Source organism: Coregonus lavaretus, assembly GCF_964263955.1.
Source record: "Coregonus lavaretus genome assembly, chromosome: 11".
Taxonomy (NCBI): domain Eukaryota; kingdom Metazoa; phylum Chordata; class Actinopteri; order Salmoniformes; family Salmonidae; genus Coregonus; species Coregonus lavaretus.
The window spans coordinates 12,379,059-12,395,201 of NC_139998.1; the positions used below are offsets into that span (position 1 = coordinate 12,379,059).

Sequence of the window (16,143 nt, forward strand, 5' to 3'; positions counted from 1 at the left end):
AACCCCATACCTACTGTAAAATATGGTGGTGGATCTTTGATGTTAAGGGGCTATTTACCTTCCACTGGTCCTGTGGCCCTTGTTAAGGTCAACAGCATCATGAACTTTACCCAGTACGAGGACATTTTAGCCAAAAACCTGACTGAATCTGCCAGGATGCCAATAATGTTGGCTCTGACTATGTTACTTTGTCTTATACAGTACAATGTATATTAATAGTATATATTACATTATAAATTAGTGTCCTAGCTATGTATTCCAGTATACACAGTGTACAAAACATTAGGAACACCTTCCTAATATTGAGTAGCCCCTTTTGCCCTCAGAACAGCCTCAATTCGTTGGGGCTTGGATTCTACAAGGTGTCGAAAGCGTTCCACAGGGATGCTGGCCCACATTGACTCCAATGCTTCCCATAGTTGTGTCAAGTTGGCTGGATGTCTTTTGTGTGGTGGACCATTCTTGATACACATGGGAAACTGTTGAGTGTGAAAAACCAGCAGCGTTGGCACCTACTACCATACCCCGTTCAAAGGCACTTTAATATTTTGTCTCGCCTATTCCCCCTCTGAACGGCACACATACACAATCCATGTCTCAATTGTCTCAAGGCAAATCCTTCTTTAACCTGTCTCCTCCCCTTCATATACAACTGATTGAAGTGGATATACAGGTGACATCAATAAGAGATCATAGCTTTCACCTGGTCAGTCTATGTCATGGAAAGAGCAGGTGTTCCTTTTGTTTTGTACACCCAGTGTATGTTATCAAGCGTGGAAATTGCTTCACTCTACCGTTAGTTAGGTGGGTTGTGAAATTGCTAGCTAGTTAGCAGTGAGCTAGTAGTGTCCATCAGGATTAGGCATGGTGCTTACAATGTGGTGTCGCAGTCCCTTCCTTTCATGCTCTTTAAAGGAGTGGCAGAAGCTGCTTATGAACTTGTCCAGTTTCTCCACATGGCGGCCCAGAAACTCCCTGACATCATCCACATTCTTCAGACAGTACAGGGCCGGGCTGGGGGTCACCTCCACTGAGAGAGGAAGAGAGTGAGGTAGGGAGGGAGGGAAGAAAGGTGAGAGAAGAAGGTGAGAGTGAGATGGCGGCTGTAGGCGTTTGTATCTGGTTCAACATCAACTAAATCGCATACCCACTTAACTAAACTTTTATGGCTTCTGGATGAGAGCAGTACCTGGGCTTTGGTCTGTGTCGATGGGCCTGGCGATACAGAGGACGCTGTAGCTTTGCTCCTTCTCATTGTAAAAGGTCTCCTCAAACAGGATGGGCACGTTGGCTGGGGCCTGGAACCCTGCGCCCAGTCTCACCTGGCTGTCCTGGATGGTCAGCTCCTATCATAGAGGAAGAAGAGGAGCAGACTCAATATCCTCCGTTATAGCAGAGTAGAATCAACCAAAGCGATACAGCTAGGCCAGAGAATATGAACTAGCCTGATGTTTTGGTGTAGTGCACCAATGATTCAACACACATCTTACCATGTTAAAATAGAGGAATAGAGGACAATGTTACACTGAGAAATTGTATACTAGTGTAATAACTGTAGAATCAAGAGATGGCAAATACTTTAGAGACTGTAGCGTTTCCAGATGACGTGGTACTGGTCTGATGGACCTTACCTTCCCATCTACAGTCTGATATCCCTCTCCAGAGGGCTGTAAAACGTAGGTTTCAAACTGGGCTACTGTGTTCGCCCCAAGGGTTAGACTTCCACGGCACGGCACCAAAACCTGGGGCACAGTAATATGATCATCATCAAGGTTAAAAAAAACATGTTTCTCGTGACTTTGAGAATGGATTTTTCAATGGTTTCTTTGGTAAAGTTTCCTAAATAAAAAGCATCTGATCTTACTGTGTCATTGCTACTTTGCCCCAGAAAGTAGCCTTGATTTCTTTATGATATGGCCTACTGCCCAGAGCCCACATGCAATCCAACACCCATTACCAACTCTTTCCTTCTCTATTTTAAAGCATTTAATACCAGTGGAAAAAAAATCGGACATGATTATAACACTGTAAATGGAGAAATATACACATGAATCTAAGGGTTTCATGTTGTATTTGTTGCAATTTAAATCAACTCAAAGCTCTCTCAAAGTCACCACACTATTTTGCTGATGTAGCCTAGTTTTAACAGGCCTATGATTGTTGACCGACTGGTAAAATATTATAAGGTTATTACAGTCTAGTGAAAATTACATTCATTTTAACCTACGTTTGACTGAAAAATGCAGCTTGGTCCTTTTTTCTCCCCTTGCACATGGCTATCGGGGAAATTTGGGAAGGTTGTGGCTGTTTTTACTTCGCATATTAGAGCTTATGCATAGGTCTATATATGAGCCCTATCCCGAAAAAAAAAACCTGAATTAAAATAATGATTGTGCCGTTATACAATAAATATCAAAATCAAATTTTATTTGCCACATGCGCCGAATACAACAGGTGTAGACATTACAGTGAAATGCTTACTTACAAGCCCTTAACCAACAATGCAGTTAAGAAAATAAATAAAAGTGTTAAGTAAAAAATGGATAAGTAAAAAATAGCAAATAATTAAAGAGCAGCAGTAAAATAAGATAACAGTAGGGAGGCTATATACAGGGGGTACCGGTACAGAGTCAATGTGTGGGGGCACCGGTTAGTTGAGGTAATTCAGGTAATATGTACATGTGGGTAGAGTTAAAGTGACTATGCATAAATAATAAGCAGAGTAGCAGCAGCGTAAGATGGGGATGGGGTGGGGTGGAAATGCAAATAGTCCGGGTAGCCATGATTAGCTGTTCAGGAGTCTTATGGCTTGGGGGTAGAAGCTGTTAAGAAGCCTTTTGGACCTAGACTTGGCGCTCCGGTACCGCTTGCCGTGCGGTAGCAGAGAGAACAGTCTATGCCTAGGGTGGCTGGAGTCTTTGATAATTTTTAGGGCCTTCCTCTGACACCGCCTGGTTAGAGGTCCTGGATGGCAGGAAGCTTGGCCCCAGTGATGTACTGGGCCGTACGCACTACCCTCTGTAGTGCCTTGCGGTCGGAGGCCAAGCAGTTGCCATACCAGGCGGTGATGCAACCAGTCAGGATGCTCTCGATGGTGACTACCTTATATTACGCATGGTAGAAAAACATGATGTCTTCGGTACATAATTAGTCTAGCCTATACTCCAAAATTAAACAAATTCTAGTAATCGCCTTTGAGTGTGTACTATATTATTATGCATAATGGATGGACTGGTTACCTTATGCTACGCTCAAAACGTTCTATCCATGAGTCTGGGAGAGAACGTATAGGCCTAGGCCAGTGGTCACCAACCCGTCGATTGTGATCGACTGGTTGATCTCCAAGGCATTCCTAGTCGATCACCAAACATCTCTGTAAAAAAACAACAACGATAAAGCCTTGAGCTCCAATTTTCTTTATTCATTTCGTGCTGTTGGCGGTAGGTGCACTTGATTCAGCAGTCATAGTGCCGGGAAGGCAAAGTGTATTTTTTCAATGGGGAGGAGATGGATCAGCGTTAATATTGCAGATAGATTGTGGCTTCCATCAATGTAATTCTCTGCATCATTTGCAATCCTCTATTATTTTTTTTGTAAATATACATAAATTATATGTATTTTTTACAAATATATTTTCTTTGATTATTTTCCCCTAACCCTTCCATCCCTTCCCTAATTGGAGTAAACTAATGGACAACAACACTTAGGCTTCTACTTCCAGCTTATACATACTATATACATTTTACGGACACAGTATATTTTGCAATAGTTATATTTTGTTTGTTTTTAGTCCCATCCTTCAGCTCCACTCAACCCCTCCCATCCATCTCTGAACACCATCCAGTTTTGATTTCCATTTTCCATATATTTTTCAACTATGCAACATGAACCTATTAAAAACAGTTCTGTAGCAAGGAGGTTTGTAGTAGGCTATATGCCCAATACATTATCACTGCATATTGGCTATGCTTGAATTGCCCTGAAAATGTTGTTCTTCTCCGACCATTTTGAAATGCAGCTAACAAAAATATCTGGAAATGTCTGCATTACCGAAAAATGGAAGAGGCAAGTGTAAGGGGGAGAAAGTAAGGAACTTGTCTGTCGGGTTCTGCATTAAAGACCACAATTGGTTAAAGAAATTTGTGATAAATAAAAAGTATACCAGTTTCATATACAGTGTGCCATATACAGTGCATTCGGAAAGTATTCAGACTCCTTGACTTTTTCCACTTTGTTACGTTACAGCCTTATTCTAAAATTGATTAAATATTATTTTTTTCAATCTACACACAATACCCCATAATGACAAAGCGAAAACAGGTTTTTAGATGTTTTTGCAATAAATAAAAATACAATAAATATGAGCCTTGAAATTGAGCTCAGGTACATCCTGTTTCCATTGATCACCCTTGAGATGTTTCTACAACTTGATTGGAGTTCACCTGTAGTAAATTCAATTGATTGGATATGATTTGGAAAGGTACACACCTGTCTATATAAGGTCCCACAGTTGACTGCATGTCAGAGCAAAAACCAAGCCACGAGGTCGAAGGAATTGTCCGTAGAGCTCTGAGACAGGATTGTGTCGAGGCACAGATCTGGGGAAGGGTACCAAAATATTTCTGCAGCACTGAAAGTCCCCAAGAACACAGTGGCCTTCATCATTCTTAAATTGAAGAAGTTTGAAACCCCCAAGACTCTTCCAAACTGAGCAATCGGGGGAGAAGGGCCTTGGTCAGGGAGGTGACCAAGAACCCGATGGTCACACTGACAGATCTCCAGAGTTCCTCTGTGGAGATGGGAGAACCTTCCAGAAGGACAACCATCTCTGCAGTACTCCACCAATCAAGCCTTTATGGTAGAGTGGCCAGACGGAAGCCACTCCTCAGTAAAAGGCACATGACAGACCGCTTGGAGTTTGCCAAAAGGCACCTAAAGACTCTCAGACCATGAGAAACAAGATTCTCTGGTCTAAAGAAACCAAGATTGAACTCTTTGGCCTGAATGCCAAGCGTCACATCTGGAGGAAACCTGTGACCATCCCTACAGTGAAGCATGGTGGTGGCAGCAGCATGCTGTGGGGATGTTTTTCAGTGGCAGGTTCTGGGAGACTAGTCAGGATCGAGGGAAAGATGAACGGAGCAAAGTACAGAGAGATCCTTGATGAAAACCTGCTCCAGAGCGCTCAGGACCTCAGACTTGGGCGAAGGTTCACCTTCCAACAGGACAATGACCCTAAGCACACAGCCAAGACAACGCAGGAGTGGCTTCGGGACAAGTCTCTGAATATCCTTGAGTGGCTCAGCCAGAGCCCGGACTTGAACCCATTTGAACATCTCTGGAGAGACCTGAAAATAGCTGTGCATTAACGCTCCCCATCCAACCTGACAGAGCTTGAGAGGAACTGCAGAGAAGAATGGGAGAATCTCCCCAAATACAGGTGTGCCAAGCTTGTAGTGTCATACCCAACAAGACTTGAGGCTGTAATCGCTGCCAAAAGTGCTTCAACAAAGTACTGAGTAAAGGGTCTGTATACTTATGTAAATGTGATATTTCAGTTTTTAATTTTGATAAATTAGCAAACATTTCTAAAAACCTGTTTTTGCTTTGTCATTATGGGGTATTGTGTGAGGGGAAAAAACTATTTAATCAATTTTAGAATAAGGCTGTAACGTAACAAAATGTGGAAAAAGTCAAGGGGTCTGAATACTTTCCGAAGGCACTGTATATAATTCACAAGTGATAGACTAATATTGTCACCCATTAGACTATTCATTATACTATTTAATCTTGTATTTACATACATTTGTTTTGATTTAGAATGGACCATTATCATGCACCTGTCTCGAAACAGGGGCAGGGCGAAAAAATACATGTAATCTATGCACTTAAATAGCGAATGTAGGACACTTTTCCCGTGGTTCATTTTCATGCCAGCCAGGTAGGCTATACTCCTGTCGTAAAGAGAAGAAATGTGCTTAATTTTAGGAAAGTTGAGAAATAATATAGTAGGCCTCGCTTATAGAAAGTTGATGGGATCCTCCTCTTTTTAATAGAGGCCATCAAAACTCTGTTTTCTCACACAATTGCATAGCCTATAGAAATGTACTAATATTCTAATATATTAAAAAAAACACTAAAAAACTGTATTGGAAAATCATACTGAGGGTATTTTGAAATTCCCAGGATACGGTATACCATCCAACCCTACTAATGAGCACCGAGAAGTTTGACAATTATTTGCTAGGAGAAAGCTAAGCTAGTCGACATGTTTTAGCTAGCTAAACTACATAGCTTGAAGACGTGGTAACAGTGCATTGAAAACAACTAGCTAGCTGTGAAGTTGACACATCAGTCCAATCAAAGTTACCGGACATAAGACCTTGATTTATCTGTGGCCAATGACAATGAGCCTTCTTGGGCACTTCTACTGTAAATCAATGAAGCACCGAAGATGGGCTTTTGTTGGCTAGCTCTCCCAGCTGGTGCTGAGCCAATCACGTGCAACGAGAGAAGATCAACGACATCTACGCTCTGTAATTATTATTCTGTCTGCCCCTCCACCACAGAAAGCACTGAGCGAGGCTGAAACAGCTGCATTTTGGAGATGGGAAAGCAACCACATATGCTTTATTAGATCAAGCAATTTTTTAAAATTAAATTAAATTGTTTGCTAACTGATGTGATATATTGTTGTGACATGAAATATCAGAATTGCATGCACATTTCCTAGATATTGGTGGGGCTCCAACCCGCCTGCCGCATCGCCGCTGCTTGCCTGAACATGCTAATTTGTTCTGCTGAGCTTGGTCCCTAATACATACACAATGTAAAGGGCTGAGCGGAGCTCTATATGGGCCCACAGCCATAGCTGTCAGTCACTCACAATGCCATGGAGCTCTGCCACTCTGCTGCACAGGTCGGGTCGCTGCTTCTCCAACGCCAGATAAAAAGGGTTCTTCTGGAGGTTCTCATCATACAGAGCCATAGGGAACTGGATCTCTGGCTCCTGGGAGGAAGAGAGGACAGTTTACAGTAAATATGTGGTGGAAGGGAAGGATTCCATACCAGGAAATTCAGCTGACAAAACATGCTTTCATGTTGCTCCATAAGGAACAGAGATTCAGCCCTGGACAGTGACCATATAGGACTCGTTTCAGGAAATGCGTTATTTGGCAGAAATGCCTTCTGAAACATGTGAACTTTCATGTGCTTTAATAACAATAACTTATATGCCATTTGTAAATACAAACACAATTGTTAAATTTCGAGCCTAATTGGTTTAGCCACGGAAAAAGACAGGAAAAGACAGGAACCTTCCTGCTAGCCATGATTATATATATTTTTTACTTTAGTTTATTTAGCAAATATTTTCTTAACTCTATTTCTTGAACTGCATTGTTGGTTAAGGGCTTGTAAGTAAGCATTTCATGGTAAGGTTGTATTCGGCACATATTACTTTTTTTATTTATTTGATTTGATTGGCTGAGATAATGGATCGGCTGGACATGCCAATAGATGAGTTCGGATTGGTCTGCCATGTAGCACGCTTAGGTCTATAACATGAGCTTGTCAGTATGTGTAGGTAATCCTTTCTAACGCAGCTTTTTAAAAAATATATCACGTAGTAGAACTGCATAAGTGTTGCTCTCCACTTTCTGGAGGACCGAATTTTGAAATCAGTGGAATGCCCGGTGGAATTAGAGTATGATAGCTAAGGAGATGGAGAAAATTCTTGCGTTTGATTGCAAATATGCAGAGGTAGTCGAAAAGAGAACACACAGAAGGATGTTGTATAAAACACCTGTCTCCGGATTACATCTTCAAACTAAGGGCAACCATGGCATCCGTGAGAGAGAGGGAGAAGCGTCCATCCATGTATACGGGTAAGATAGTCTAGCTAGCTACACTTTCAGATATTATAAGTTTCTAATTTTGTCAGAAAGTCGTTTTCATTTCAAGTTAAACCGTACTGTTAGCTAGCTTGCTAACGTTAGCTGGCTGGCTGGCTAGCTAACGTTACATGTATGATCTGTGTAGTAATATTATTCGTATCTCAGAGCCATTTGCATTGTTAGTTATAGCCTAATGTTAGCTAGCTAACATTGAACCTGGTTGGTTAGCTACCTGCAGATTCAAGCAGGGTAGTAATGTTATGAGTTGGGATTATGGTTCATTGTTTAGCTAGCTAAAAGACTCCATTTCACTACACCTTCTGTATCCTGTGCATGTGACAAATAAACTTTGATTTTATTTGATATAGTATGTGTTTACCAGAGACGGTAATGTGAAGAGCATGACCTGCACCAAAGTCAAATTAGGATATAACGTTAGGCCAACAAGACAGTGTCCAAGTTCTAAAATTCTCTGGTAGAATGCCGTGCTTTTATTTAGTCACACTCACAACTGTAAGCTATTTTCTGTAATTGGCTCGCCATTAACTTGTAAATAATGATCTGGTTGTGAGTTTATTTTCCTGTAATAATAAAGACAAATGAGCTAAAGTGAAGACGTTGTCAGCTATATGATATGGTCATTATTTTAACTGGCTAGCCAGCTAACTTAACATTTATATTATATCATATTAGTAGCTAGCTAACAAGCTAGAAACGAACCAAAACATTGTTTAGAAAGTTGCTTTTAATTGCCTGGTTTGCTAGATTGACATATACTAAATTCATTTTCAAACGGGTGGGTTTATTGGTGTTAAAATACACTAGTTATGCTATTTTGGACCACCAGGCTGCTGATTTCATGCAGCCTGTAGTTTGTGTTTATACTTTTTAATAACGACAACGCCAAGTTTGATGTTGGACGACAATAGAATGTTCATGATGTCACTGCGACAACTGTTGATAGACATAGTATAAACCAGCCTTTAGTCTCGAAATCTTTGGTTGTTTAGTACATGGCCTCACATGTGAATCCTTAAAGAGATGGGTGGGGCTAAGGCGTAAGAGGGTGTGAACAATGCTGAATGGGTGTGGATAAAGAAGAGCTCTCCAGTAGGTTTACCAAAACATTCAAGGGCCATTTTCTCAAAAGAGAGGTTACAAGTTTATCAACTTTCAAAGCAGAATTACTTTCCCATTGTTCCTGAACTGTAGTGTATGATATACCATTTTTTAGCTCTGAGTCTACTTTTATCCAATGTAAAAAAACACAATTTCAAATTTCGCTACATAAGACCGAATGGAGCCAGTCGGTCACATATTAGAGTTGTTGACATGAAGTAGGTTAGGACTAAATGGCTGGTTGGCTAAGACGGGTTTCAATATCAATAGTGTCTGCCAAGAGGACAGACTAGTGTTGATGGCACCAGCACATGATTTGGTTGCACAAATGTTTAATAACCTGACCTGTGTCCCATTATGTACCTGCAATCCATACAGAGCCAGACTAATAATGACTAGCCATCTTTTAAAATAGCATGCCCTTGCAGGACTTGACATTCAGGTAAATTTGCAAGTGGCACACCAGTCCAGTGCCAACTGAAAGCTACTGGCCCGCATTAAAAAGAATACAGGCCCGGGAAAGTGGATGTTACCTTTAATTTGCCTATAATGACTTACCCTCAATGCACAAATAATGACATTTTAACTTCACAATATGATATTTACATTGATTGTTTGGATAAAAAAAATTACAACCTTTTGTGCAATTTCAAAAAGGGTGTTATTCTTAGCGATTTGAACAGTCAGTAATAGGTCCCGAGTTCAGGTTTTTACTGAAAATCACACTTGTTTATAGAAAATGCTGCTCTAAGTCCACAACAATTCTTAAACCACATCAGGAGACCACTTTTGAGGTCTGTAGTTGCCCTTTAAGTCAATTGCGCGCCTAGCAAGATACCGTTGTGTTTGGCAAGAGACCGTTGTTTGTACTGTACAATGTAGAGTGTAGGCTACATGTGATGACATAGTTTGCTAAACAAATGCCCCGCGATTGCTACAAATCATCATGATTTCATTCTGCCAGGTAGACCTTCATTCAAACCCGAAGATTCAAACAAGATTCAACCAAACTTTTTGAATACCTGGTTTGCATACCCATTGTTGCATACCCATTGCTGTTTGAATAAATCTTGATAATAATAATCATTAAAAAAATAATTGTGAACCAGAAACTAACGTGACCAGCTAACATTTTTTCACTGGCCTCTAGCGACCAATTAAAAGTTGGTGTCGTACTGCCAAGTCAAATGGTCACAAATGCAAGTGTTTTAGTCACAGTCTTGAACCCGGGTTGGGTGGGTGGGGTGTAGCCTACTTGTACATCAAGCTGCCTCACGCTACAGAAACAGGAGATAGGCTCCTGCCCTATGGGCTTCTCTGGCTCGGACAAGGCTTAGGCCTACTTTACTTGAAGAGGACAAACAAGCAGAGACAGAAGCAGCTAGGTCCAGAAGCTCGCTCTCCTCTTTCCTGAAGCATTTTAAAACACAGCAGGAACAACAGGAAGATTGCTTGTCTCTCTCCAGGGTCACTTTTCACGTCCCTCTCTCCTTCTCACCCCAGCCAGCTGCCTCTCAGCTAAGCTTCTTAACGTCTTCCAAAATTAAATTACCAAAGCTGGTTCACCACATAATTGCATGATCCCCAAGGCCGGGCGTGAGATTCTGCATCTGTATGACACGTTTGTGAGACCTTGTCACAAACATTACATTTCAATGAAGCAGTCAGTCGCCCACAAAGACACACAGGAATGATCTAATGAACAGGTTGATAATAGTGAGGTGTGTTAGTATAACTTACTGGTTGAATAGGACAGCGGAGATTGTCTTGTCTGGTTGGTCTCGGCTGTGTCCCAGCTATTAGTGCTAAGAGTGCAGATGGTAGATTTGTAGAGGACACTTGGACATGGTTGTGCATAAACAACAAATTGTATGTAGGTCTATTTTGTGTGCACTGTCTTTTGTCTATTGTGTGATGCTCTACATCAGGGGTACTCAAGTATTATTTGAGAAGGTCCGGTCACACAAATTTCCTAGGTGGCAAAGGTCCGAATGGATAATGTAATTTATCGGCATAGTAACAAACCCCCACTTCGCAACCCATGCGACCTCAAACTGTTCACACCCCTCTTGTTGGCGGAGAGAAAATGTTGCAGTTTTAAAGCCAATTTCCCACAAATCTACACATTTTGCATGGGGTAGAGTTTTTTGTTGTTGCTGTTTTAAAGCTAATTTCCTGCAATTCTAGGCATTCTTCATTGGCTTATGTGTATTTATATGATACCAGGGGTCGAAGCCCGACCGAGTAAATTAGAAAAATTAAAAATAAAATAACAACATTTGGTATTTGACCCCGTTCTGGATCCGGATCCGGTCCGCCAGTTGAGTATGGGGCTCTACATCTCTGCTTCTTGAGTCAAGTTAAAAATGTTCTCCTGTAAATGTTTAGATGTTAGCCTCATCTCCTTTTGAATCAAAACTATTATCTAAAATAAAATGTTATTGATCGCATACACATATTTAGCAGATGTTATCGCGGGTGTAGCGAAATGCTTGTAAATATGAGATTTAGCCAGATAATATGGCACTGTGGCGTCACATGTTCTTCTGATGTAAGATTCCAATCAATCCATTGGAACCGCATAAAAACATGTGAGCATCATCCCCAAAATCGGGAACAAAAGAGTATGAAATCCATTCAAGTCTCATCTAAGATCAGTTCATCAGGCTACTCACTTGTTTGCGCCTCGTAAACAGGACTTGAAACACTGACATCAACATCATCTTTACGAATCCTAGGAATGATAATGCCATGGGTGGGGGATCTTCACAGCAGCAGCTGGGAATAGGGCTCATCTAAACCAGCCTCTTTGGAGTCTGACTTGGCTTCATAGTGAAGCAGTAACTGTCTCAGTGTGAAGGCAGCAGCACCACTCCACCTCCACCCTCATCTCGCTGTGCTGCTGCCTCCTTGGTATCAGATGGATGCTGCCTGCTGGCCTGAAACCCTGAAGAATGTGCTATCTAACCATGTGACCGGTCTGCTGGTTCTGAACAGGCCTGGTTGGGGGAAACATTCCTTCACAGCACGGCTTACAGCACATATTCCACTTCAGGAAAGCAAAGGCAGGCATTTCATTGATGGATGAATAAGATGGGTGGGTTGGTGATGGGATCTGGCCTTTGTGAGCATAAATACACATGTCTGTTCTCTTCAAGATAATGGAAAATAAAGTATTCTCCATCTGGCCTTTCATCCTGTTTGGTCACACTGTATAGGCCATCACCTGTCAAACTCAATCCACGGTGGGCTGAGTGTCTGCAGGTTTTCGCTCCTCCCTTGTACTTGATTGATCAATTAAAGGTCATCGATTAGTTAGGAACTCCCCTTAATTGGTTGTCTAGGTTTTAATTGGACACACATTGATAGGAAATAACAAAAACCAGCACACACTTGGCCCTCCATGGAATGAGTTTGACACCCCAGCTGTACATCAATCTTACATTGATGACAAAAGGTTATCTTCAGTCCTACTTATATCAGTACTCTCGTAACAACTTAAGCATTACGAAACTTCTATTAGATCAAATAAACCTTAACAAGCAAATTCCTTTTTTTGTTGAACAAATTCGACACTCCATACAAAAACTCCTTGCTTGGTGGGCGAAACAACGAAAAAAAACGGCAACTGCTGGTGGGAGACAGATTTTCCGCCGAGTTGGGCCCCTCTCTTCCTCTCTGAACATACTGATAAATAGACTCCAGGACGAGCAGGAACAATCATTGCAATTCAAACTTACCGATGCAATTGCACTTTCCTCTGCCAAAGCCATGGCAATGTTTGCAGAGTGAGACTCTCGTTTTAATTCCTCAATACAACCAACATCACCATCTATAACATCCTTCCTGTTGTTTCCATGGAAAGTAGTTTACCCCAGGCAAAGCACAAGCACAAATGAGACTTCCTCAACTGACCAATACAACATATCATACACTACTTGAGTCATTTGATGACATTGCAGAGTAGGCCTATGTCGTGCTTGATAATAAAATCACTGCAATTGATATAATGTAATTTAGAGTTTTGATCACTACTTCGGTATCCCACGGATAACATACCAAAACTGGATATAGTTTTATGTGCCCACAAATCAGATTTCATGGATCACCATCTTAATTGTGCTCATCAAAGGCTTTTAAATACCCTGACGACGTATTGAATGTCAAACACTGCATAGGCTTGTCAGTATGTTGCACTATAGCTCTCGAGAACCCAAGGGGGCATTCCCCCTCTTGGGTTCTCAGTTGATGGTAGGCTCTGTTTTACCGTTTAGAAATGTTATTAACCCAATAAGTCCCACCGTTATGCCTGCACGTTTTGGAATTCCAACCCCTTTTAAACAGTGTGTTTGAGCTAAAGACTTCTGGCTTGTACCATTGGATTAGTCTATTTCTTCCTCATCTGTAGATACCAACCATTAGTCTGTGTGAAAAACGGGGGCTGAGCAGTGTTTGTGAGACAAGGGCAGATCCTTAAGGGGCCTGGGGCCGGGACTTTTACAAGAAACGTCTGTAGTCTGAATGGTTTGAGCTACAAACTATTAAAAGCTATTTATGAAAAGCTGAGATATTTCGCTCTATGACACTCACAAGCTACACAAGAGTTGTTAGAATGTAAGGGGTTCTTCTACATAGAAGATAACAGGAAATCCCAAGACATAGTCTATGATGCTGTAATAAGTTCACATAGTTGCCGACACAAACTCCAAACAGTTGTCAGTGATTAGTTCAATATTAATTTCCCAGTGAGCAAACAATTTATCTACTTACTTTTTCTTTTTAGCTTGCCTTTTTATTTATTGACATTAGTCAATAAAACTCATGACTGCAACTGTTGGTCAACTTGTTTTGTGTTCTACTTGTAGCCCTGGTTGTCCTGAAAATAAATGGTAAAACACTTCATTGTGAGGCTAAATATAAGGGCTGGACATGCAGATAAATGAAAGTCAGATAACTGAAAAGCCGATTTTTGCTGGGTCCTCGGGACTGATAGGGTTAATCCTCGCTAGCGATACGGTTTTGGAAACCCTTGGAACTTAACTTTCATATAAGCGAGAAATAATCTTTAAAATACAAAAGGATACACTTACTGTACACAGTTTAGCAAAGTTCCACCAGGCCGTTTTCACAACGACACACCATGCGCTCGCATTTCCATTGAACACTTCCAATCAACATTTCCGGCTGGATCGCAAGTGCTTCTCAAAATACAGCCAGGTGCACCTTCGCAAAACAGCATACAGTAAGTGTATCTTTTGTATATGCAAGCGAGGCATATTTGCGTTTAAACAGTGTTTGGGCAACGTCTGTGCATTTCCCTCACCCGGCAAAAAGGGACGTGGAATAACTACTGTAATGCAATTGAATTTGAGTCATGATAAGGGCAAGTTGCACTACTGATCATCTCTCATGGACAGATGAAATGGCGAGAATCTGTCAAGGCTCACATAGAATTATGTAATTACGAGCAGCAACAGTTCCTGGTTTTGGGTTTTCGTCGATTATTATTTGGACAAATCAGGATTGGACGAATGCAGTGCTTGAACTGGTGAGGTGATTTTCAAGCCCGGGTGCGGATGATAAACCATTTCCACTAGATTCCACAGCCACAAAGTCCAAATTGTATGTATCGTAAAAATTCATGAAAACAAAAAAACATTGCTTTTTGGGGAAAGGGAGATACCTAGTCAGTTGCACAACTGAATACATTCAACCGAAATGTGTCTTCCGCATTGACCTGGCCCAGGTATCCTGGATGGATATCGATCTCATTCCGTCAGTAGAGGATGCCTGGTTGTTCTTTAAAAGTGCTTTCCTCTCAATCTTAAATAAGCATGCCCCATTCAAAAAATTCAGAACTAAGAACAGATATAGCCCCTGGTTCTCCTCAGACTTGACTGCCCTTGACCAGCACAAAAACATCCTGTGGCGTACTGCATTAGCATCGAATAGCCCCCGCGATATGCAACTTTTCAGTTCGGAACCAATATACACAAGCAGTTAGGAAAGTAAAGGCTAGCTTTTTCAAACATAAATTTGCATCCTGTAGCACTAACTCCAAAAAAATTTGGGACACTGTATAGTCCATGGAGAATAAGAGCACCTCCTCCCAGCTGCCCACTGCACTGAGGCTAGGAAACACTATCACCACCGATAAATCTACAATAATCGAGAATTTCAACAAGCATTTTGCTACGGCTGGCCATGCTTTCCACCTGGCTACCACTACCCCGGCCACCAGCTCTGCACCCTCCGCTGCAACTTGCCCATGCCCTCCCCTCCCCCGGGCTAGACAATCTGGACCTATTATTAGCCTGTTCAACCTCTCTTTCGTAATGTCTGAGATCCCCAGAGATTGGAAAGCTGCCGCGGTCATCCCCCTCTTCAAAGGGGGTGACACTCTAGATCCAAACTGTTACAAACCTATATCCATCCTGCCCTGCCTTTTGAACGTTTTTGAAAGCCAAGTTAACAAACAGATCACCGACCATTTCGAATCTCACCGTACCTTCTCCGCTATGCAATCCGGTTTCCGAGCTGGTCATGGGTGCACCTCAGCCACGCTCAAGGTCCTAAACGATATTATAACCGCGATCGATAATAGACAGTACTGTGCAGCCGTCTTCATCGACCTGGCCAAGGCTTTCGACTCTGTCAACCACCGCATTCTTATTGGCAGACTAAATAGCCTTGGTTTCTCAAATGACTGCCTCGCCTGGTTCACCAACTACTTCTCAGATAGAGTTCAATGTGTCAAATCGGAGGGCCTGTTGTCTGGACCTATGGCAGTCTCTATGGGGGTGCCACAGGGTTCAATTCTCGGGCCGACTCTTTTCTCTGTGTATATCAATGATGTCGCTCTTGCTGCTGGTGACTCTCAGATCCACCTCTACGCAGACGACACCATTTTGTATAAATTTGGCCCTTCATTGGACACTGTGTTAACAAACCTCCAAACGAGCTTCAATGCCATACAACACTCCTTCCGTAGCCTCCAACTGCTCTTAAACACTAGTAAAACTAAATGCATGCTCTTCAATCGAACGCTGCTGGCACCCGCCCACCTGACTAGAATCACTACTCTCGGCGGATCTGACCTAGAGTATGTGGACAACTACAAATACCTAGG

At 41.8% G+C, this 16,143-nt stretch overlaps 1 protein-coding gene across 1 annotated transcript in view; it reads right to left on the reverse strand.

Moving 5' to 3' along the window:
• The window catches only part of LOC311137717 (ankyrin repeat domain-containing protein 27-like), a 44,121-nt gene that overhangs the window by 25,419 nt on the left and 2,559 nt on the right, over positions 1 to 16,143 (reverse strand). The window contains exons 2-6 of the mRNA XM_084172271.1: positions 10,755 to 10,819; positions 6,887 to 7,009; positions 1,632 to 1,742; positions 1,190 to 1,346; positions 876 to 1,030 (exon numbers count right to left, since the gene is read on the reverse strand). Of these exons, the coding sequence (XP_084028397.1) occupies positions 876 to 1,030; positions 1,190 to 1,346; positions 1,632 to 1,742; positions 6,887 to 6,988 (525 nt within the window). The 5' untranslated portion in view covers positions 6,989 to 7,009; positions 10,755 to 10,819. The remainder of the gene's footprint in view (positions 1 to 875; positions 1,031 to 1,189; positions 1,347 to 1,631; positions 1,743 to 6,886; positions 7,010 to 10,754; positions 10,820 to 16,143) is intronic.